General features: G+C 41.2%; 1 protein-coding gene across 6 annotated transcripts in view; it reads left to right on the forward strand.

The window, feature by feature from the left end:
* LOC141050273 (uncharacterized) overlaps positions 1 to 19,656 on the forward strand; it is a 149,452-nt gene extending 129,796 nt beyond the window's left edge. For 4 of the 6 annotated variants that reach the window (XM_073547157.1, XM_073547159.1, XM_073547158.1 and 1 more), the window contains 2 exons: positions 1 to 51; positions 19,130 to 19,656. In XM_073547157.1, the coding sequence (XP_073403258.1) occupies positions 1 to 51; positions 19,130 to 19,641 (563 nt within the window). In that variant the 3' untranslated portion in view covers positions 19,642 to 19,656. Of the gene's footprint in view, positions 52 to 7,830; positions 10,305 to 16,585; positions 16,836 to 19,129 lie in introns of those variants that run through there. The other 2 variants (XM_073547162.1, XM_073547160.1) reach the window with 2 other exon arrangements.
* The last annotated feature ends 6,300 nt before the right edge of the window (positions 19,657 to 25,956 follow it).

The raw sequence follows: 25,956 nt of genomic DNA on the forward strand, positions 1-25,956 counted from the left end.
AGGAAATGCTGGTTTTGCCATCTGCAATATCAAGGCTTACGATTCAATCAGGTATGTACTGGCTTTGGTCTAGCGTCTTTTTACTTACCATACAACTACAAGTACAGACATAACTTATACTCACCTCATCCCTCACCTGGCAATGTAGCAACCCTCTTGGTCCTCTACTGGCTCAGTTCTTCACTGTCCCTACAGTCTTCTCTCCATTCTTCAGCCTTCTTCACTCATAGGTTCCTCTGGTGCTCACTAGATCTCAAGTGATGTAATGACATCAATCAGGCCTAGTCAGTTTTAGAGGCTCCTAAGAGGAAAGACGAAAGAGAGACCCCGAGTCAGAAGAAGAAAGCAACAAATGGAGGACCAAGCAAGAAGCTGGGGCTTCCAAACAAGTGAAGCAAGGTGAGTAAAATGTTCTTCTTTTCTTATTAAGCCTTCCGGACCTTAAAAAGAATCAATCAAAATATTGTCCAGAAGGCCACCAATCTGCTTGATATGTATTAATTGCGTAAAATATTGGGTTTTGACCATTCACCATAAATAAGTCCATTCTTCACCAACTTCTACCTTTTAATTGAAACCTCTACAAAAAAGAACTAAACAGGAATCTAATTACTGCAAGACTGTCAGCGCTCTACTGGCCTTTCCATCTTATGTAGTTATAACCTGACATAATATTAAGGCCCCGGGACAACGATGATGGGCAAGTCCAAATCGAGTTCACAGTGGACCCGATTTTCTTTAGTGTTTTGGATTGCTAAAAGGTATTGAAGCATAAATTCTAATTTTTTATTGATAGTGGGGACTGTGTGTCTAGCCCTGAACTTCAAAATGGACTTATATCAGATCAAGCATAGCCAATAAAATCCAGGGATAAATGCTACGCAGAAAAATGTAAAGCAAACTGTTAAGAGGCTTTCCAAAACAGAATTGAACCTTGTACTACAATCGGTTGAGTAGTGACCAAAGTGAGGTGTAGGATTCTTCTTGTTCTTCACCATGGACGTCTACTAGGTTTCATCAGATATCCATTTTTAGGTCTTCACAAAAGTTCTTGGTTGGCAGTGTGGTGCATCAGCATTGAGCCACAGAAGGGTAATCAGCAGCCGAAGGTCAAAACTGGAAAGTCAACAAGGGAAACAAATTTACTAGTCCAAGTCAGAAATCAAGCCAAAGAGACAAAAAGAGATGGTGGTAAATCCAAAGAGACAGCAGCATAGTGCATAAATCAGGAACTGATGCTCAGGCCAGGCACAGGAGGCAATTTATACTTTAACTCCTTCTCCCACGAAGTCTGTTTTCACCTTCATGACCAAGCCAAATTTTGTAATTCTGACCAGTGTCACATTGAGGTTATAACTGTGGAACACTTAAACGGATCTCAGTGATTCCGAGACTGTTTTCTCAAGACATATTGTACTTCATGATAGTCATAACATTTGTTTGATATCACGTGTTTATTTGTAAAAATATCACTAATTTTGCGAAAATTTTTAAAATGTTAATAACATTTACGACATGTCTACTTTACATGTGAATCATTCTTTAAACATTATTTTCTTTTGCTATAAAGCTAAAAGTTTATCAGTAATTTCTCATTTTTCCAGCAAAATTTACAAAACTATTTTTCTAGGGACCACATCATATTTGAAGTGAGTTTGGGTGGGCCTATACGACAGAAAATACCCAAAAGTGGCACCATTTTAAAAACTGCACCCCTCAAAGTCCACAAGATCACTTTTAAGAAGTTTTATCAACCCTTCAAACGCTTCACACGAATTACTGTAATAAGGAAGGAAAAAATGAACATTTTACTTATTTTATCTTAGATTCTTAGATTTTATCACAAACTTTTTATTTTCACAAAGGTAACAGGAAAAAAAAGCACAATTCAATTTGTTTTGCAATTTTTTCTGAATACGCTGATGCCCCATATGTGGAGGAAAACTACTGTTTGGGCGGATGGCAGAGCTCGGAAGGGGAGGAGCGCTATTTGACTTTATGCATGCAAAATTTGCTTATCAGCGGATGCCATGTCACAGAAAGCCCCTGATGTGTCTAAGCAGTGGGAATCCCCCACAATGACCTCATTTTGGAAACTAGACTTTCCAAGGAATGTGTCTAAATGTGTGGTCAGCACCTTGACCCCCAGGACCTTCACAGAAGTTTATAACGTAGAGCCATGAAAATTGAAATATCAAATTTTCCCACAAAAATGTTCTTTTAGCCCCAAAGTTTGCATTCTCACAAGGGTGACGGGAGATGCCAATGCCACAAATACAATCATAGAATGGTAGACGTGAAAGTGACCTCCTGGGTCATCTGATCAAACACCTTGCTTAATGCAGGATTCACTAAATCATCCCAGACAGACTTCTTTCCAGCTTCTGTTTGAAGACTTCCATTGGAGGAGAACTCACCTCACTCAGAACTCACTCAGCAAATGTAACCAGTTTACCCTCAATTCCTTCATCTAAATCATTGATACAGATATTGAACAACACAGGACCCAGGACATATTCCTGTGGTACCCCACTTGAGACTTTCTTCCAACTGGATGTGCAGCCATTTACGACCACTCTGTATCCAATCAATGAGCCAGTTATGAATCCACTTAACTGTTGCCTTGTCCCTTCCATAGTTGGTCCTTTTTTTTCAATAAGGGTGGTATGAGATACTTTATCAAATGCTTTGCTGAAGTTAAGATATACTATATCTGCAGCATTTCCCTGATCCACCAAGTCAGTGATTCTGTCATAGAAGGAAATTAAGTTAGTCTGCATGACTTATTATTTAACAAAAATTTCTTCAGCTATCTTGCTCAGTACCCAAGGATATAATTAATCTGGACCTGGAGGCTTTAATTAGTTTATGTAAGCTAAGTGTTCTCTCATTATCTCTCTGCTTATGGATAAAGTGGATTATTCTATTGCTTCGATAGCACCGTGAAGATCAGTTGATGTTACATTTACTTTGAAAGAAAACAGAGGCAAAATAGGAATTTAAAAGTTTGGCATTCTAAACATCATTTATATCACTTCACCATTTTTGCCCTGTAAAGGTCCTATAGCATCGTTGACTTTTCTTTAATTTTGACATACCTCCAAAATCCTTTTTTATTGCTTTTGACATCTCTTGCAAGCCTTAATTCATTGTCAGCTTTAGATAATCTGATTCTTGCCCTGCAGGTCCTTCAGACAGCATTATATTCTTCCTTAGATATTCCTCCCTCTTTCCATTTGATAAACATTTCTTTCTTTTTAGCATGTGCTTAAGTTCTGTGTTCATCCATCCTGCTTTCCTTAAATGCTTCCTATTCTTCCCTCTTTAAGGGATTAACAATTTTGCATTGAGAATCTAGTTTTTCAAAATTTTCCATCCTTGATTAACATTTGTCCTTAAGGACATCCAACCTGTTGCTAATAGCAGCGGCAGCAGGTGGTGGCTGATGGGAGTATTCATCAGTCAACTCCTTCGCTCTAGATAAATAGAAAAAAAACAGCGTGGTTTCCCCTGTATTTTTAACAACCAGCCATAAAAAACTGACAGCTGGGGCTGCAACCCTCAGCTGTCAGCTTTAGCAAGGCTGGTTATCAAGAATAGAGAGGTCTCCTTGCTGTTTTTTAAATTTTTTAAATAAAGTAAAAAAAAAAGGCATGGGACGCCCCCTAACGCAGACAGCTGTGGGCTGGTATTCTCAGGCTAGTTTGGGGCCATGGATTTTGGCCACACCAGAACCTAAAAATAGCAGTCCACTGATGCCCAGAAAAGGCACATCTAATAGATGCGCTAATTCTGGTTCTTCCCAGCTCTTTCCACTTGCCCTGTAGGGGTGGCAAGTGGGGTTCATATTTGTGGGTTTGATGTCACCTTTGTATTGCCTGGTGACATCAAACCCACGGCATACTAATGGAGAGGTGTCTTTAAAACACCTATCCATTACTAATCCTATAGTTATTTTGAAAATAAACATACATCAAGAATAAAGTTTTTATTTGAAATAAAAACAAAACACACTTTTCCTTTTTTTTACTTAAAAATAGCAAACACAGTCACTCACCTAATGCCCATTCCATTGAATCCCTTTTCTCCTGTAATAAAACAACAATATCTCTCATCTGCCCGACTTTCTGTTCCACGCCATACTCCATGATGATTTGACTCAATGGGTGTTTTCCTGAAACAAGCATCAGCAGATTTTTCTGAGTGAACATTGCAAATCTGCCGTTGTAGTAGCCAGTAAATTGTAGTGCCCAGTACATTATTCCTAGTTCTTGTTTGTGGAGACATACACCTGTAAATTACATGTATGCTCATCGCTTCAGAAATGCCAAACGTGAATGCTAAATATGGTTTAGGCACACTGTTGGGCTAAAAAGAGAGGGGACATTTGAATTTGGGAGCGCATAGTTCTCTGGATTTATTTTGCTGGGTGAGGAGCCATAGCGCTTTTCCAGAGCCTTTTTATGATTTTTATGACCAGTAACATGGAAGCCCCCTATATTTTCATTTACAGATGACATAGCTAAATGGGGACTTGCTTTTTTGTGGATTGAGTTGAAGATTTTATTGTTAACATTTTACATAACATTTAGGATCACATTTATCCTGCACTATATGCTGAGGACATACTTTGGGGTTTCCATCTAAGTCTCCAAGTGACGCTATTCAGATGAACCCCCCGAGTGATCCATTCTTTATATTGAATCAGCAGACTTTCTCTGGACCCTGTTTGGCTTCTGTTCAGTTGTGTCCTTCTTTCAGAGATGCACAAAAGTTTGGCACACCGTGCTTTTAAAAAGACGGACACCACCGGATCATAGGCCAGACGGCGTCCACAGGCTCTCCTTCTGCCTCATTATAGGGAATCTTCCATCAGGTGTTCTGTCGGAAACCCTCATGTAAGCGCTCACCACCCACCGCAGGAGCCAGCCCTGCTGCAGTCTTTGGGAGGCAGAATCAACAAAGTCATGGAAAAAATTAAAATCCATGATCAAAGATGAAAGAAAAGAGCTTGCACTTTGCAGACGGTCTTCAAATTTCACTCTATGCAGCTGACCTCCTCCTTTAGAGTTAGGTAACCAAGGAAATTCCCAATGGCTAACAGATGTGAGGCCCTGCTTCAGAAATGTGAAGCAGATTTACCACTGAGATATTAGTTTAAAAACCATAAAGACCTTGGATCTCTTTGTGTTAGAATTCAAGAAAGGATGTTTGCATGCAGTGCATCGATCCAGTAGATAAGTGTCACAAGTGGGTAACATCCTCCTGGGAGATCTAGGGTTGCCAATGTAGCTGCAAGCTTCTAATTAGCATAGAAAGGGTCGATAATCTCTTCAGCACCAATGGAAATGAAATCCATTTATTATGAAACACAAACACACAGGCTATATGGAAGATATGTGATTCACAATACATAGTGATCTTCTAACCTCAGATCTCCCTGAAGGGCGTGCCCCATTCTGACAGTAGGAAAATGATATTTTTGGAACTGTGTAAAAGGGGTGAATGCAGAGCTTGGTTTCACATTGCTGAGCGATGACCAGAATCGTTTCAATTGACGAGGCTACACCTGTCATATCTGGTCTCTATGTAAGGATGAAATCATGATAAAAAATATGATGTCTATTTTGAGCACCCATGACTCTCCAGAGCAAAGATATAGTCAACGTAGGAATTTTCATAATTTCTGAAACTAAAGCCACATCCCATTCCCAATCCTGTTAGGAGTCTTCAAGGATAGGTGTATGCATGTAACTTCAAAGTTACTAAAGGGCAAATGCCAACTTTTGGGCTTCTTCCATTCTTAGAGGTACAGTTCACTGTGGGTGCTGTCCATCTTCCTGGAGTGCCTCCCTCCATAAACTTGAAACTATTGCTGTGATGACAAGTTTAGAAAGTTTCTTTTGTTTATCGTTTTATTTTATGTACCGTAATTGTATATGCTATATTGTTTTGTCCCCTTTATAATATGTTTTGTATATTTTTTAAAAACACTGGCTAACATTCTGGATTAAATATAACATGTAAAAGCTCTGTTCCTTTTGTTCTGTAAACTGCACCCTGATGCCATACTCTACCAGAGCCAGCCCCTCCAGTCAACCTGTATAAAGAAAAAAACGATTGGTGGTGGCAGCGCGTAGTGCTTGGGCTGTTGTGGAGTTATCAGTGACAGTATTGTGGTATATAAATATATTCCATGCGTTGGAATCGGAGGTGTATATACCGTGCGCTCACTGTTAATTTCCTAATAACTGGCCTTAGTGAAAACTGTTGATCGTCGGTCGATCTTGTATTTGACTGGACAGTAGGGGGCAGCGGAGAGCTGTTAGTAACAAAAACTTATCCGCATGGGTGGTTGAGTTACAACCCCCCTGCTGCAATCTTTGACAGTGAAGAATTGGTATTATTTATTTAGTGATTAGACCACTTTATTCATCGGGTCGGTGTGATTACAGGGATACCAGATTTATAGCGGGTTTTTCTGTTTGGCTGATGTCTCACACTAAAAGATGCTTTTTATTGCAAAAACTAGTTTTTGCATCACCACATTTTGAGAGCTGTAATTATTCCATATTTTGACCCACCGAGTCATGTAAGCTCTTGTTTTTTGCCGGACGAGTTTTTATTAGTACCATTTTCGGGCACATGACATGTTTTGATCGCTTTCTTTTCTGATTTTTAGGAGACAGAATTTTTCGGGTCAGTACAATTACAGTGATACCAGTTATATAATTTTTCTTTTTTAGGTTTTAGTGCTTTTACACAATAAAAACTATTTTATAGAAAAAATAATTATTTTTGCATCGCTTTATTCTGAGGGCTATAACTTTTTTTTATTTTTCCGCTGATGGAGCTGCATGGATGATGTTTTATTCTCACTAATACCATTTTCATTTACATTCATCTTTTTTGACAGTGTTTTATTCCACGCTTTGTTTGGCTGTATGATGAAAAGTATAGATTTTTTTTTTTTTTTTGAGTGTTCACTGAAGGGGTTGAGTCATTCAGGAGGTGGTAATACCAAGCATTACTTTTTTTGCTTTTTTTTACATATATTTGTGTGTGCAATAAATACATATTTTATGATTTTTTTTTAAATATTTTTACAATTTTTGCTTTTATTTCTTTTTACTTAGTCCCTCTATGCACTACAACTGTCCCTGCCTCTGCCTTCTAAATGTTGTGATTGATATTGATCACAGCATTTAGTGGGTTAAACTGCCAGGAGCAATTGCGGGCACCACTCCCGTCAGTCGCGGGCACAGCTGTTCACGCAAAATCACCAGAACAGAAAATCTACAGTTAGGTCCATATATATTTGGACAGAGACAACATTTTTCTAATTTTGGTTCTAGACATTGCCACAATGAATTTTAAAAACAATTCAGATGCAGTTGAAGTTCAGACTTTCAGCTTTCATTTGAGGGTCTCCACATTAAAATGGTCCAAGATAGGGAGGTCCTTCCCAACTGAACGTGTGGATACGTCTAAGGTCATGAAGGGGTGAAAGAGAATTCTAGAAAAGGCCAGTCAGCTGTAGCTGGTTTTTACCATTTCCTATAGCCATTCTTTAGGAATAACTCTCTTTGGTAATCGGCGCCATTTCTTTGTTACATGCTGGAATTGTGTATACTGTATATTTAATAGCTGAGCATCACTGTCAAAGACGAAGCTGAGACTGATGGAAATGTTTCTAGGATAGATGGACTTGTACAGGGCGGCAGCAGGGCCAGTTCACTTTTTCCTTAGTTTGGATATATAACAGAATAAATCGGATTAAACGTACACATAATAGATGAGTGTGTTGATAAAATGATTTTTCAACTGCAGAAGACTCTGGACCTTCCCGACATCCCAACGACCACTTTTTGGATTATCATCGTAGAGATCTGATCATCATGATTAATATGGTGGACCCCGTTCTAGATGATCTTCGCTCACAAGAACTATTAATTTGTGAGCAATATAACATTGTGCGAAGCCAACCCACCACCCAGGAGAAGATGAGGCGGCTCTATGACTATATTAGTTACTGGGGCGATGATGATAAGGACAAGGTCTACAGGGCTCTGGAAACACACAACCCCCGCATCATCAATAGGTTAAAAAGGAGCGTTTCTGCAGACCATTGAAGAACGGGCTCGTAGGCATGGTGTCACTTCATCTGACGTAATAATATGATGGATTTCATTACTATTGGGAACAAAATCACAAACCACAAAAAGTCAAACAAGGAGAAAATAGAACCCTAGAAATGCTAGGATCCAATGTTGTAGGATCTGTAAGCCAATTATTATGATGGTCAATCTCTCATTGACAGGGTTGTCCACTTAATCTATATTTCACTAGGTGTGCAGAGGATGCGTTTGTAACTTACTAAGATTGCAGGATCTTCTCCTTCCTCATAGACTTCAAGGTTCTCCTGTCCACAAAATATCTGCTGATAGAGGAGCACATCATCAGATTTGTCTTTTCAAATTTAATCATAATTTTCTCCTGTAAATTGTTTTTCAATTGGATAAAGCTAATGGACAGGTCTGAGAGGAAGGAGGAGAACCTGAAATGCTTAGATATTAATCTATACTTTATATTAAATGATGTCCTTGACACACTTATAAAAATAAAGATGAAAATGGAAAACCCCTTATTGGTTCATCAGGTGTATTTAGAGGACATAAAATATTAACTGTAAGAAGTAAGAGTGTAAAGAACCCAAGAACATAAGTCATCAGGTAGCGGTCTGGAACATATGTTACATATATATAGGTGTAATAGTGTAATATTGATTTTATATAAATATATACCTCTGAACCAAAAAAAAAAGATAAAAATGAGCTGGAGTATAAGTTTGTATGCATGAAAAATAGGAGCATGTTCACACTGGCCATAAATCTATAAAACCGACAAAACCAAAGACAGTAAAGAAGAAAAAGCAACAGTACAAATAAATAGCATAGGGGACTTAGTAAGCAAAATATATATATATATAATCATAAAAGCCATCCCACCAGCGTCAAGGTGTTCCTAAATTTGGGATGGTCCTAGCCTCTAATATTAACATCTTACCATGTGTCATAATGACGTTCGTGTGAAAACGGGCTGAGCAGGACTGGGTCCCGAACATGGACACAAAGCTCGAGGGACGCTATCTAAATGCAATGCCCAGCTCAAAGGAATGGGGGCCCAAATATATATACAGTCATGACGGAAAGTATTGGTACCTTTGAAATTGGTATTTCCCCAGATAATTATTGCAATTACACATATTTTCATAATTTCACACAAAAACCCCCAAAATGGGCCCAACAAAATTCTTGGCACCTTCAACTTAATATTTGGTTGCACACCCATTGAAATACATAACTGCAATCAGTCCCTTCCGATAAGCATCAACAAGCTTCTAAAACGTCTAAACTGGAATTTTTGGACCACTCTTCTTTTACAAACTGCTCCATGTGTCTCACATTTGAAGGCGCCTTCTGCCAACATCAATTTTCAGCCCTTAACCCCCCGAGCTTTTTTTCGGTTTTGCGTTTTCGCATTTCGCACACTGTCAATAAGTCTTATCCAATAGAAAAGTAGTTTACTCATAGGACATTTTCTATTGGAGGAGACTGATGGACAGGATTGGTCACACGCTCCTCTATCAGTAGCGATTGCATGGACAGGAGAGCTGTGCAGCCTTGGAGGAAAGCTCTACTAACTAGAGCAGAAAGAGAACCTGTCCCATCTGTATAATAGTAAGTGCCACTAAATCATGTCCCCAACACATCTGCTAAAATAAAGATTGTGTGGCAGACCTGTTAGCTCATTCTGCAGCCAGCAATAGGCAGTGTAATGCAGACAGAGAAGGAGAATGGAATTTTTTTTAATGACCCCAATGACAAAAATGATTATTAACCACAATTACAGGTGTTTCAGTAAGAAAAAAAATGTTCACAAAAGTGGACTACCCCTTTCAGTTCATGACAGCTATATAGGGTTCCTTTATACTAGTGTAAAGCTTGGTTCCAGCTACTATTTTATGCCTTATAAAAATGCTTATAAAAAAGATGTTACAGGGGTTCATCCTTATTTGAGAAGTGTGTGTGTATATATATATATATATATATATATATATATATAATATAATATGTAATTTCCAGTATACAGTAGATGACACCGAAAAGAGGTGAAGTTGACTATCGGCTTCTATACAGCCATGCCGCTCCGGATTATTAGGCAGCCTTCATGCCGCCATGAGCTTCCATACTTTATTATGCCTTCTGTATGTGTCCGAAGAGTAAAAACAAATAAAAAACACACATTTAGTGTCACAGATTACTTTTCGAACAGCACAGACTCATTCTTAATACATGAATTCTTTGAAGCTGTCCGGTAATGAACAGTTGGTGCTAAGGAAATTTCAGTATCTGCCTCTTTTTAATTAATGTCCTTCACAATTCAGTCCTGTTCCCTGTGATTATAGACACTTTTTTATATAAATGCACAATATCTTATGTTTCTATTTTTGTTAATTATTGAACTACTCAATTTTTAAAAATTCAATTAAAATTAAAATTCAGATTTTCTTTTGCAGATATTTTTTTTTTTTTAATTTTTTGTTATATGAAAACTTAATAAAAACCATTTGGAATTGACTTTTGTGTATTATTGTGCGCAAATTGAGCTCGGTTGGCAGTCCCATAGCAGTGGTCCGCAAGTCGCCACATCTTTAGCCTGGTGGTCTCTGGATGCAGAATTAAATCAGCAGAGGTGATCGACATTAATAAATGATGGTGGATGATGTATACAGTGGGGAAAATAAGTGTTTGATACTCTGCCGATTTTGCATTTTTCCCCACCTACAGAGAATGGAGAGGTCTGTAATTTTTTTCGTAGGTACACTTCACCTGTGAGAGACAGAATCTAAAAATGAAAAACAGAAAATCACATTGTAAGATTTTTAAATAATTATATTTAATTTTATTGCATGAAATAAGTATTTGATCACCTGGACAAACCCTCCGTTATGCCAATCACAGAATATATCTGGACCTTCAGCGTATGCTTTTCGAGCAGTTATCAAATTTAAATATCTTGCTATAATTATCAATAAAAATCCCAATTATAGACTTAAAAGAAAATGTTTTCCCTCTCGCTGAGACGCTTAAAATAAATTTGAGAAATGGTCCCAGCTTCCTCATTCCGAAACTGGAAGAATTAATTTTCTTAAATTGATTATTCTTCCAATGTGTCTATATATTGGAGCATTTCTCAATTAAAATCCTCAAAATATTCTTTAATAGAATACATGGTATGATGGCGACCTTCTGACGTGGCTCACCGAAGCCCTCCAAAAAACTTTGGAACCCTGCCGTGGCCTAAATGCCAGAGCGGTCATGCAGCACCTGACCTATTTTTATATTATCTGGCTGGCCGGTTGCTCTACTAAAACAGTTGGATGAGGGACAATAAACCGTCTAATGCGGAAGCTCATATTTTGCAATTCTTGAATGGGATTTCAACATGGGCAATACTGGAGTGGTCCCATAATCCACCGCAGGGCTTATTATTTGTACATAAATTAGCAATCCAGATTTGGAAGAAAAGTAAACATTTTGAAAATCACTGAGTTATCACAGTTATGGAGCAATCCTGAGCTTGCACACATTAAGATGTTATAAAATCCAATATTCTAACAGCAATACGGAATAACAACACTAGATGAGGTCTTTGAAATTGAAGTTTTATTATCATTTGACCAAATACATATAAAATATGGTGTTCCTCACAGGGACTTCTATAGATACCTGCAAATGAGACAATCTAAAAAACATAAGTTCCCACATGCTAGGATCGAGATATCCGCTAATAGGTGTTCTCACTACCCACCGGTATAATTTTTACACTATTTACTTTAATTCTTAACTCCAAAATGTCATCTTCTCAACTACTGTGGAAGACAAATGGCGACAATTAGTGCCCTCAATAACTGAAGAACAATGGATGAATGCTTTAGAATCCCACACAATATCATCCTCTGAAAGTAATAAATTAATACAATAGTATATTTTGCATCAATCTTGGCTAACCCCATCCAAACTATATATGTTTGGTAGATTAACTTCTGATGGTTGTCATAGATGTTCGTGAAACGGGGGTGTTTTTTGGCATCTTATCTGGAACTACACAGTTGTGTGGTGAGGAGGTTCTTGAGTGAAGTCTTTATCAAGAATAATAGGGATACCGGTTGATTCTGTGCTGGAGATGTATGCTGAGGAGATTTGGTCGCATTATGATAGAAATCTTCTTTGTGAGACTCTTCCTAACTAGGAAAGCAATAGCATTAAGGTAGATGGGTGGAAGGGCACCAATGGTCAATCAATGGAAAAAGCTGGCGAATAATATAATACCGTATGAGACTATAGTGTATAGAAATAAAGGATGTCCACAAATATCCTATAGAATTTAGGAGAAGTGTGAAGACGATAATATTGTCCAAATAGATCAAAGTGGCCTCAAAATTCAGGTCTCCCAGACACCTTTCCATGAGTTGCTGAAACGCTCCTGGAGCTTTTGCTAGACCAAAATGCATCCGCTCAAATTCGTACAGTCCCATTGGGAGGATGAAAGCCGTCTTGGCTCGATCTTGCTCGGACATGGGCACCTGCCAATATCCGCTGGCCAAGTCTAACGTGGAGAAGAACCTGGCATTTCCCAGTGCCGATAGGGACTCTTCTATCCTGGACAGCGGATACGAGTCCCGCACAGTGCAGGCATTGAGCCAGCGATAGTTCACACAGAACCACAAGGACTCATTCTTCCTCACCTGGACTATGGGAGCAGCCCACGGGCTCTGACTTTCATGAATAACTCCCTTCAACATGTGTGACATCATTCCTTTCACTTCCTGGTACATCTGTGGTGGTATCTGATGGTACCATTCCCGGATCGGCACCGCATCTCCAGTGGGTATCTCGTGGGCTATGGCCGTGGTGCGCCCAAAGTCATCTTCATCCTTGGCAAACACCTGATATTTCCAAAAGGAAGGCTTCCACCTGAGGGACCTTCTGCTGGTCCAGTTCTGAGAGTTCTGCCCGCATGCGTCCTAAAATTCGGCACCCTTCTTGCAGTAGTCTGGGATCCTGGGCTACCTCTGCTTTGATGGTCACAAACCATGGGTCTTCTGGCCTTGCAGTAAGCTGCACTGTCTCAGTTGGAACCAGTATAGTACACTATAGGAACAAAAAAGCGCAAATAGGGTCTTATCTGGGTTAATATTAAAAATATAAAAGAAATTCACTCACCTATTGCAGGAGAGGTCAGGCATGTACGATTAGTAGTCAGCTGCTGCACGTCCAAAGGTCAAACAAGTGACCGCTGATATAACAATTCTTATGGAACTAATTTATGGACTTCCATGCACTGCTTGACAAAAAACAGGATTCCAATTATGGTGGAAGATTAATCATTTATTCCCAATGCGTTTCAATCTTCCACCACAATTGGAATCCTGTATTTTGTCAAGCAGCGCATGGAAGTCCATAAATTAGTTCCATAAGAATTGTCAGTTGGAACCAGCTCATCCGGGAGGCCCAGGACTTGAGCGACTTCACTCTTGGGGGGGTAAGATGACATCTGTCTCTCCCAGATTTATGAAAGTAGTCCAATGAACATAGTGGATAAGAGGATGAAAAAGTATTATAATGGACACAGCCACAATCTCACATATCCACCATAATGAGGACAAAAGAAGACCAACTGCAATGTGAACTCACAGACAAAAGGCAAATACAGTCAAAAGGTCAAACACTAAATAAAAACAATTTTATTAGTATATATAAAAATATGTATACACATATATACAGACAAACATGCATGGAAAAGGGCTGAATGATGGAAAAAGGCTATAACAACCACATACAGAAAACCCAGGTAGGTATGTCGCAGGGGAGTAGCAATGAACAGCAGGGTATTGTGAATATATCAATCACTCATGATAATATGCCAACAGGTAATACATACCAGGTACCCATGCTGGCAAATATACCATCCCCGAAACAGGATCACACATCATACAAAGGGTGAATGCCACCAATAATAAACAAAATATATAGGAATACAGGTACCTTGTAGGCAAGAGGCAACCCTCCCGGACCGACCTACCAACCCCAACGCGCGTTTCGGCGTGCCTTCATCAGGGGGAATAAGTCTTAAGGTGCTGGGTCTGAATTTAAATACAATCCATACGGGAACCATCATTGCGGCCGCGCGGCCCCCCGGTGACGTCACGTCCGCCGGATCGCGCTCACACGGGCAGCCGAAAGCCGGAAACACGGGCCCCACGTGACCCGGAAGTCGGCGCACCGCCGAGACGCGAGCCGGCCGACACAACGGAAGCAGGGCGCACGCGCTCCGCAAGGAATGAGGCAGGGCGCGCCATGGCACATGTGGGCAAGGAAATGGGCGGCTAGATATAATAATAGTCAAAGTATGTCACCAAGACAAAGCCAAGCAAAGAGTTATATAGAATTCACATCACATAACAAATAAAAAGAAAAAAGGAAAAAATTGGCTTTGTGGAAGTGACATCATATACTGGGCCAGTAGCATAAATCCATATAATAAAAACCCATGCCCAAACAAACATAATTGCCATAAAATCACAGATGAAAAGAACACAATTTATGCAAAAGTGTCAACATTAAATGGTATATGCTTGTATAAAGTATCAACAATAAAATGAAAATACGCATATAGTTATAGAAAGGACGATCACATATAGATGCATAGGAAACAGATACACTACAAGTATAATGGCCATGTCAATAATTATAACACACATATTATCCCATATCTTGAGAGTACAAATACCGCATGCCAGATACAACATCAATCTGCCTAAGCAAGAATACGGACCCCAGAAGAAATTATTTATATATATATATGCATATCCCCACAAACAAAAACATTCAGGATGACGAGAAACAACAGCACCAACGCATATACTATAAATATATATGACGACGATTGCGGAATAACTTCAAGAACGAATACGCGTCCATGTCAGTAACCGGATACAGATAGCCGTCAGCAATAACTCAAAACACTAGAGAAAGGAAAAACAAGAACATAATTAAAATCAATTAAAAAATAATGTATGCGGAAGCATAACCAAGCACAATAGACCAATGGTCAGAGAAATGACGAAAAGCTGAGATTCTCGTTTAATCCGTATGGCTGAACTGTATTGAGGGTCCAAATCCATCTACACTCCAATTGACATAAACGTTTGGACAGATCACCCCCCTAATATTGATCTCCAACACATCAATGCCGCGAACTCTCAAAAGAGAGCTGTTGCATTGATGGAATAACTTGAAGTGTTTGGGGATGGTTCTTAAGGGTGGTTGTCTCATCATGTCCGTCGGCAGCTTGGATGCCTAGAACGTGTTCTCTAATTCGGACCTTAAGCTTTCTTGTCGTCATCCCCACGTAAATTAAACCACAAGGACAAGTGGCGAAGTACACCACATACCTTGTGGTACACGTGATTCGTTTCCTTATATTATAGGTTTTTGTACCAGCCGAATTGGAGAAATCATTACACCTGTCCACATTAGGGCATGCCACACAACGGCCACAAGGAGAGCAACCACCCGCAATTAGGCCAGCACCCAAAAACGTCTGTGGTTGTAAACCCACATGATGGCTATAGTTAAGAGGTCACGTAAATTCCTGGCACGTCTAAACGTAATTAGTGGTCGTTTAGGTAGAAACTTATTAATTACAGGATCCACTTGTAAAATAGGCCATGCCTTGGTTAATGCTGACCTAACGCGATCAGAATGGGGATGGAACGTAGTAATGAACCTACAATGATTCATATTATCAGGTTCCCTGGCCCGTTTGTTATATAATAGAGAATTCCGTTTGGAGTGCTTGGCCCTATGGTAGGCCTTCTTAACAATCCGCCTACTATACCCACGTTCTAGGAATCGTAGTTTCAATTCCTCTGCCCGCCTCTCAAAGTCTACATCCGATGAGCACAATCGTCTCAAATGGAGAAATTGTCCCACCGGTATAGAAGTAACCATATTAAAAAGGCTACACGGGACGACATTATCACCAAGGAGCTGGCTTCGGCACTACTGGTTAGTGAGCCGACTGTTGCCACTTTTTATTTACTGCCAAAGATCCATAAGGACCTGAAGTCACCGCCTGGTCTAATTCGGACAGCTTAAGGTCCGAATTAGAGAACACGTTCTAGGCATCCAAGCTGCCGACGGACATGATGAGACAACCACCCTTAAAACCATCCCCAAACACTTCAAGTTATTCCATCAATGCAACAGCTCTCTTTTGAGAGTTCGCGGCATTGATGTGTTGGAGATCAATATTAGGGGGGGTGATCTGTCCAAACGTTTAGGTCAATTGGAGTGTAGATGGATTTGGACCCTCAATACAGTTCAGCCATACGGATTAAACGAGAATCTCAGCTTTTCGTCATTTCTCTGACCATTGGTCTATTGTGCTTGGTTATGCTTCCGCATACATTATTTTTAATTGATTTTAATTATGTTCTTGTTTTTCCTTTCTCTAGTGTTTTGAGTTATTGCTGACGGCTATCTGTATCCGGTTACTGACATGGACGCGTATTCGTTCTTGAAGTTATTCCGCAATCGTCGTCATATATATTTATAGTATATGCGTTGGTGCTGTTGTTTCTCGTCATCCTGAATGTTTTTGTTTGTGGGGATATGCATATATATATATAAATAATTTCTTCTGGGGTCCGTATTCTTGCTTAGGCAGATTGATGTTGTATCTGGCATGCGGTATTTGTACTCTCAAGATATGGGATAATATGTGTGTTATAATTATTGACATGGCCATTATACTTGTAGTGTATCTGTTTCCTATGCATCTATATGTGATCGTCCTTTCTATAACTATATGCGTATTTTCATTTTATTGTTGATACTTTATACAAGCATATACCATTTAATGTTGACACTTTTGCATAAATTGTGTTCTTTTCATCTGTGATTATATGGCAATTATGTTTGTTTGGGCATGGGTTTTTATTATATGGATTTATGCTATTGGCCCAGTATATGATGTCACTTCCACAAAGCCAATTTTTTCCTTTTTTTTTCTTATTATTTGTTATGTGATGTGAATTCTATATAACTCTTTGCTTGGCTTTGTCTTGGTGACATACTTTGACTATTATTATATCTAGCCGCCCATTTCCTTGCCCACATGTGCCATGGCGCGCCCTGCCTCATTCCTTGCGGAGCGCGTGCGCCCTGCTTCCGTTGTGTCGGCCGGCTCGCGTCTCGGCGGTGCGCCGACTTCCGGGTCACGTGGGGCCCCACGTGTTTCCGGCTTTCGGCTGCCCGTGTGAGCGCGATCCGGCGGACGTGACGTCACCGGGGGGCCGCGCGGCCGCAATGATGGTTCCGGTATGGATTGTATTTAAATTCAGACCCAGCACCTTAAGCCTTATTCCCCCTGATGAAGGCATGCCGAAACGCGCGTTGGGGTTGGTAGGTCGGTCCGGGAGGGTTGCCTCTTGCCTACAAGGTACCTGTATTCCTATATATTTTGTTTATTATTGGTGGCATTCACCCTTTGTATGATGTGTGATCCTGTTTCGGGGATGGTATATTTGCCAGCATGGGTACCTGGTATGTATTACCTGTTGGCATATTATCATGAGTGATTGATATATTCACAATACCCTGCTGTTCATTGCTACTCCCCTGCGACATACCTACCTGGGTTTTCTGTATGTGGTTGTTATAGCCTTTTTCCATCATTCAGCCCTTTTCCATGCATGTTTGTCTGTATATATGTGTATACATATTTTTATATATACTAATAAAATTGTTTTTATTTAGCGTTTGACCTTTTGACTGTATTTGCCTTTTGTCTGTGAGTTCACATTGCAGTTGGTCTTCTTTTGTCCTCATTATGGTGGATATGTGAGATTGTGGCTGTGTCCATTATAATACTTTTTCATCCTCTTATCCACTATGTTCATTGGACTACTTTCTTATCTATATTTTGCTGTGTTATGCACAGGTGACTTTGCTGATGAAATGGACTATTGAGCCAAAGAGAAAATATGGCTCAACCAAATGGATCAGACCTTCGGTGCTGGTGGGGCTGGTGCACAGTTTACTGTTGGTTCTGAGTGTGATGATAAGCTGATGATGGTTAAGAATTCAGTAATAAAACGATCGAGGATATGGTGGAATAAAACATTCTTGGAGAAATACATCTCTAGTAGGATGATTCCTAGAGGCTTGAGGGTTCGTGTAACACCTACGTTTCCTGTTGAAGATGACGTATTCATTAAAAAATGGGAAGATGCTTGCAATAGCTGTTCTTTTACACTCATGCAGCTTTTGGTTAATTATAATAATTCCAGTATCTGTGAGCTGGATAAACTCATTGATGAGTTACAAGTGGGCTTGAGAACAGACTGCCCCAAGGAGAAATTACAACAATTTGATCTTGATTTGGAGAAATCCATCGATAGCCTTGTCAAAAAGATTCAGGAGAATCAACTCTCTAAATACAGTAGGGATACTAAGGATTATCAGAATGGCAAGGTCTATTTATGGAGAAAAATCCATCTATCACGTATACCTTCTAATACTTCACTTTCGTCGGTCAGCGGTCAATCGGATGTGTCAACCTCCTCTGGCACAGTACGATTAAGGGACCACTCATACCATCCTTATAAGAGACAACATATTCAACAAGCTAACTTGGACAAGAGAGATTATTATTATTATTATTATTATTATTTATTGTTATAGCGCCATTTATTCCATGGCGCTTTACATGTGAGGAGGGGTATACATAAAAACAAGTACAATAATCTTAAACAATACAAGTCATAACTGGTACAGGAGGAGAGAGGACCCTGCCCGCGAGGGATAATAGGGTAATCAATTTAAGTCATTATGCACTTTCTCCCTCTGATTTGTCTCTTCTGGCAGGGGCTTCTCTTTTTCACCCACTCCAGAATTTGATGTATTTACCACTGTCAAGGACCTTAACCTTTTTGCTAGGACGTTACTGCTGAGGAGGCATTTCTTTAATAACGACACCAATGTACTTTTCCCTACAGAGGAGGAACAGAAGGCTCTAAGAGCCTTAGAGGAGCTGGCGGTGGAACACGTCCACGAGGGAGGTAAGATCCCTCCGTCGATACGTCCTCGATCCACGAGATCTCCTCCCTTGGCCTCGTGTTCGAGCATTGATCTTTTTGTCCAGGTGGTGACTCGTGAACTTAATCAGATCCCTAGGTTTTCTAATCAAGATAATTTGACCAGGGAAGAACGTGTCAGATTGAGACACTTTCAAAATCTCCCGGATGTAGTGCTGAAGCCGGCTGACAAGGGTGGTAATGTCGTCCTGTGGCCTACTAAGTTATATGAGAGGGAAGCCTATCGTCAGCTGAACAACAACATATGCTATAAGAAGCTGACGTATAACCCCTCTAGTAGTTATTTCAATCAATTAGAGAATATTATTAAAAAGGCTACACGGGACGACATTATCACCAAGGAGCTGGCTTCGGCACTAGGACTGGCGTATAGCAAATGTGGTGCCAATATTCAAAAAGGGGACAAAAACTGAACTTGGAAATTATAGGCCTGTAAGTTTAACCTCAACTGTGGGTAAAATCCTGGAGGGTTTTCTAAGAGATACTATACTGGAGTATCTGGAGAAGAATAACCTTATGACCCAATATCAACATGGGTTTACAAGAGACCGTTCCTGTCAGACTAATCTGATAAGCTTTTATGAAGAGGTAAGTTCCGGACTGGACCAATGGAATGCAGTGGACGTCGTGTACATGGACTTTTCAAAAGCTTTTGATACGGTGCCACACAAAAGGTTGATACATAAAATGAGAACAATGGGGATAGGGGAAAATATGTGTAGGTGGGTTAAGAGCTGGCTCAGGGATAGGAAACAAAGGGTGGTTATTAATGGAGCACACTCGGACTGGGTCACGGTTAGCAGTGGGGTACCACAGGGGTCAGTTTTGGGCCCGCTTCTTTTTAACATATTTATTAATGACCTTGTAGGGGGCATAGAGAGTAGAATTTCAATATTTGCAGATGACACTAAACTCTGCAGGGTAATTAATACAGAGGAGGACAATTTTATATTACAGGAGGATTTATGTAAACTAGAAGCTTGGGCTGATAAATGGCAAATGAGCTTTAATGGGGATAAATGTAAGGTCATGACTTGGGTAGAACGAACAAGTTGTATAATTATGTGCTTAATTGTAAAACACTGGGCAAAACAGTCACTGAAAAAGACCTGGGTGTATGGGTGGACGACAAACTCACATTTAGTGGCCAGAGTCAAGCAGCTGCTGCAAAGGCAAATAAAATAATGGGATGCATTAAAAGAGGCATAGATGCTCATGAGGAGAACATAATTTTACCTCTATATAAGTCACTAGTGCGACCACACTTAGAATACTGTGTACAGTTCTGGTCTCCGGTGTATAAGAAAGACATAGCTGAACTGGAGCGGGTGCAGAGAAGAGCGACCAAGGTTATTAGGGAACTAGGGGGTCTGCAATACCAAGACAGGTTATTACACTTGGGGTTATTTAGTTTGGAGAATCGAAGGCTTAGGGGTGATCTTATTACAATGTATAAATATATGTGGGGACAATACAAAGACCTTTCTAATGATCTTTTTACTCTTAGACCTGTGACGGGGACAAGGGGGCATCCTCTACGTCTGGAGGAAAGAAGGTTTAAGCATACTCACAGACGCGGATTCTTTACTGTAAGAGCAGTGAGACTGTGGAACTCTCTGCCATATGATGTTGTAATGAGTGATTCACTACTAAAATTTAAGAAGGGACTGGATGCCTTTCTTGAAAAGTATAATATTACAGGGTATATACACTAGTCTCCTTAATATTGCGTTGATCCAGGGAGCTAGTCTGATTGCCGTATGTGGAGTCGGGAAGGAATTTTTTTCCCCAATGTGAAGCTTACTGTTGCCACATGGGGTTTTTTTGCCTTCCTCTGGATCATGCTAGGGCAAGTTAGGATAGGATATGGGTTGAACTAGATGGACTTAAAGTCTCCCTTCAACCTTAATTACTATGTTACTATGTTACTACTGGTTAGTGAGCCGACTGTTGCCACTTTTTATTTACTGCCAAAGATCCATAAGGACCTGAAGTCACCACCTGGTCGGCCCATCGTATCAGGGAGACGTAATTATTTAGAGCATGTTAACCGTTGGATTGACTTCCACCTTCAGCCTCTCGTTACAGCTCTCCCCTCATATCTGAGAGATACAGGTGAACTTTTGTGCAAGGTCGGTGGCCTTTGCCTTGAGGGTGAATCCCTGTTAGTTTCAGCAGATGTGGAGTCCCTGTATACTAATATTAAACATAAAGATGGTATAGCTGCAGTACGATTCTTTCTGCAAACCTCTAATTTATCAATTTCTTTGAAGGGACTCCTGCTGGAACTGCTGGAATTCACCCTCACACACAATTTTTTTGTGTTTAAGGGGTCCTTCTTCCTGCAGCTCCAGGGGACAGCCATGGGCGCGGCCTTTGCGCCGGCCTATGCCAATCTGTTCCTGGGGCTGTGGGAAAGGGACCTCTTCCTCTCGGGCAGGGTGCCGTCGATTGATCGCGTCCCTTTCTGGACGCGGTACATCGATGACATCCTGTTCGTTTGGCAGGGCACGGCCATCGACCTTGCCCAATTTGTTAAGTGCCTCAATAGCAGTGACTTAAATATTTCCTTGACATGCGAGTGGGATAGTAATAGAATCAATTTTCTGGATGTCACGATTTCTAAGGATAACCGTGGCAATGTAATCACTGACATTTTTCGTAAACCCACCTCCACCAATACATTACTACACGCATCTTCCTGCCACCCGCGACATATGGTTACTTCTATACCGGTGGGACAATTTCTCCGTTTGAGACGATTGTGCTCATCGGATGTAGACTTTGAGAGGCGGGCAGAGGAATTGAAACTACGATTACTAGAACGTGGGTATAGTAGGCGGATTGTTAAGAAGGCCTACCATAGGGCCAAGCACTCCAAACGGAATTCTCTATTATATAACAAACGGGCCAGGGAACCTGATAATATGAATCATTGTAGGTTCATTACTACGTTCCATCCCCATTCGGATCGCGTTAGGTCAGCATTAACCAAGGCATGGCCTATTTTACAAGTGGATCCTGTAATTAATAAGTTTCTACCTAAACGACCACTAATTACGTTTAGACGTGCCAGGAATTTACGTGACCTCTTAACTATAGCCATCATGTGGGTTTACAACCACAGACGTTTTTGGGTGCTGGCCTAATTGCGGGTGGTTGCTCTCCTTGTGGCCGTTGTGTGGCATGCCCTAATGTGGACAGGTGTAATGATTTCTCCAATTCGGCTGGTACAAAAACCTATAATATAAGGAAACGAATCACGTGTACCACAAGGTATGTGGTGTACTTCGCCACTTGTCCTTGTGGTTTAATTTACGTGGGGATGACGACAAGACAGCTTAAGGTCCGAATTAGAGAACACGTTCTAGGCATCCAAGCTGCCGACGGACATGATGAGACAACCACCCTTAAAACCATCCCCAAACACTTCAAGTTATTCCATCAATGCAACAGCTCTCTTTTGAGAGTTCGCTGCATTGATGTGTTGGAGATCAATATTAGGGGGGGTGATCTGTCCAAACGTTTAGGTCAATTGGAGTGTAGATGGATTTGGACCCTCAATACAGTTCAGCCATACGGATTAAACGAGAATCTCAGCTTTTCGTCATTTCTCTGACCATTGGTCTATTGTGCTTGGTTATGCTTCCGCATACATTATTTTTAATTGATTTTAATTATGTTCTTGTTTTTCCTTTCTCTAGTGTTTTGAGTTATTGCTGACGGCTATCTGTATCCGGTTACTGACATGGACGCGTATTCGTTCTTGAAGTTATTCCGCAATCGTCGTCATATATATTTATAGTATATGCGTTGGTGCTGTTGTTTCTCGTCATCCTGAATGTTTTTGTTTGTGGGGATATGCATATATATATATAAATAATTTCTTCTGGGGTCCGTATTCTTGCTTAGGCAGATTGATGTTGTATCTGGCATGCGGCGGTATTTGTACTCTCAAGATATGGGATAATATGTGTTATAATTATTGACATGGCCATTATACTTGTAGTGTATCTGTTTCCTATGCATCTATATGTGATCGTCCTTTCTATAACTATATGCGTATTTTCATTTTATTGTTGATACTTTATACAAGCATATACCATTTAATGTTGACACTTTTGCATAAATTGTGTTCTTTTCATCTGTGATTATATGGCAATTATGTTTGTTTGGGCATGGGTTTTTATTATATGGATTTATGCTATTGGCCCAGTATATGATGTCACTTCCACAAAGCCAATTTTTTCCTTTTTTCTTTTTCTTTTTCTTATTATTTGTTATGTGATGTGAATTCTATATAACTCTTTGCTTGGCTTTGTCTTGGTGACATACTTTGACTATTATTATATCTAGCCGCCCATTTCCTTGCCCACATGTGCCATGGCGCACCCTGCCTCATTCCTTGCGGAGCGCGTGCGCCCTGCTTCCGTTGTGTCGGCCGGCTCGCGTCTCGGCGGTGCGCCGACTTCCGGGTCACGTGGGGCCCCACGTGTTTCCGGCTTTCGGCTGCCCGTGTGAGCGCGATCCGGCGGACGTGACGTCACCGGGGGGCCGCGCGGCCGCAATGATGGTTCCGGTATGGATTGTATTTAAATTCAGACCCAGCACCTTAAGCCTTATTTTCCCTGATGAAGGCACGCCGAAACGCGCGTTGGGGTTGGTAGGTCGGTCCGGGAGGGTTGCCTCTTGCCTACAAGGTACCTGTATTCCTATATATTTTGTTTATTATTGGTGGCATTCACCCTTTGTATGATGTGTGGTCCTGTTTCGGGGATGGTATATTTGCCAGCATGGGTACCTGGTATGTATTACCTGTTGGCATATTATCATGAGTGATTGATATATTCACAATACCCTGCTGTTCATTGCTACTCCCCTGCGACATACCTACCTGGGTTTTCTGTATGTGGTTGTTATAGCCTTTTTCCATCATTCAGCCCTTTTCCATGCATGTTTGTCTGTATATATGTGTATACATATTTTTATATATACTAATAAAATTGTTTTTATTTAGCGTTTGACCTTTTGACTGTATTTGCCTTTTGTCTGTGTCTCTCCCAGATTTATGCAGCGCACAAGGACAGTTCCGTACCACACAGTGGCCAGGGACAACCAATATTCCTGACGGCAGCTCGTCGGCTGTGCTAGGCTCAATTTGAACTTCCACCCCTTTAAGCGAAATACCAGTTTGTTTAAGCAGGGGAAGTACCGTCTGTCCAGGGGGCAACACCCGATTGACAGAGGCAGGTGCGATAACTTTACCGAGCTCCTTGCCGCCACCATATGCTTTTTGGACCTGGGCCATTCATATCAATTGCTGGAAGATTCTTCTCTGTGGGGTTCGGTCACTCCATTGTTGTAAGAATTATTCTGGGGAATCATTGAAAATAAGACTTCCGAGGTCTTTTAACACATTCATCCCCAGGGTCACGGTATGGTCCTTAGCAGCCTCTCCATCCACCAGTACCACTCCTTTCCTCCCGACATCTTTACCGCACACGTCAATGTTCATTTCATCCATACCACTCCTGCGACTGAGATGGGCAAGTGATTGGCTGCCATGAGTTTGATCACGGGGCCCCACTAGGGCCGTAGTGCCTCCACAAAGTGACAGTGGAAATATCCCTCCGCCATGGTAGTCAATTGTGAACCGGTGTCTATCAGGCACCGCACTGCTCTTCCATTGATTTTGGCCCAGACCACGGGACACGTGGAAACAAGGCTGGTGGGACTTTTAGTACTCCTCTGCTCTTCACGCTCCGGGTGGTGTTCCTCGTGCTCTGAGCCACCTAGTTTAAGGGCAGCCGCGGGGATGGTCGGCTCCGCCGGGGACACCACCAGGCAATGTGGCCGGGCTCTGCACAGGTATAGCATGTAAGAGAACGTCTCCACTGAGTAACTTCAGCTTCTTTTCGGGGGACAGCTCCTCTGTCTCGCACCATAGGACCAGGCCTCTGCCTGAGTTCTCCTTGAAGCCACCATTTCTTCACGGAACTGACTTGTTAGGAATCTGAGTTCTGCCATACCTATGCAGAAACCCAGGTCCTCACATTTATCTCCAGAGGCTAAGTCCTTTGTGCACCTCCTGCAGGGGTTTTATCAGCCAGTGCTCAATCCATCTGGAGCTGCTGGCTGAACAATTCCCTTCGGAACGGGCCAAGGTGGCATTATTATATCCCTACTGTCGGGCAAGGCTCTGGAATGGGCTATGCCTTTGTGGGAGCGTGGCGATCCCGATATTCGGACCGCAGCTCGCATGCTTATGGCTATCAAGCAGGTGTTCCTCGGTCCTCGGGTCACGCACGACAACTCTCTACAACTACTCGCACTCACTCAGGGATCCCTCTCGGTGAGCCAGTATGCCGTACGTTTTCGGACACTGGCATCCGAGTTGGAGTGGTCTGTCATCCCTTGTATTTTGGAGGGGATTAGCGGAGAATGTCAAGGATGCTCTCTCTACAAGAGAGATCCCTACTAGCCTGGAGGAGTTAATATCGATCTCCTCACGCATTGACCTCCGTTTTTCTGAGCGCGGTTTGGAGCGTGCCCACTCCAAACGGAGAGGTACTCCGGCTCCCGAATTTTTTCTGCCTCTGAAAATGCCTGAACCAGAGGTTCTACCCCCAGAGCCCATGGAGGTGTCTTGTGCCACGTTTAATACACCTTCGGCTCAGGAGTCCGTTTGCGGTTGTCACCGTTTACACGCAGCTTCCCAGGAAGACGGC

The sequence above is a fragment of the Dendrobates tinctorius genome, unplaced genomic scaffold (genome assembly GCF_039654945.1).
Source record: "Dendrobates tinctorius isolate UK_male_01 unplaced genomic scaffold, ASM3965494v1 ptg000151l, whole genome shotgun sequence".
NCBI lineage: Eukaryota > Metazoa > Chordata > Amphibia > Anura > Dendrobatidae > Dendrobates > Dendrobates tinctorius.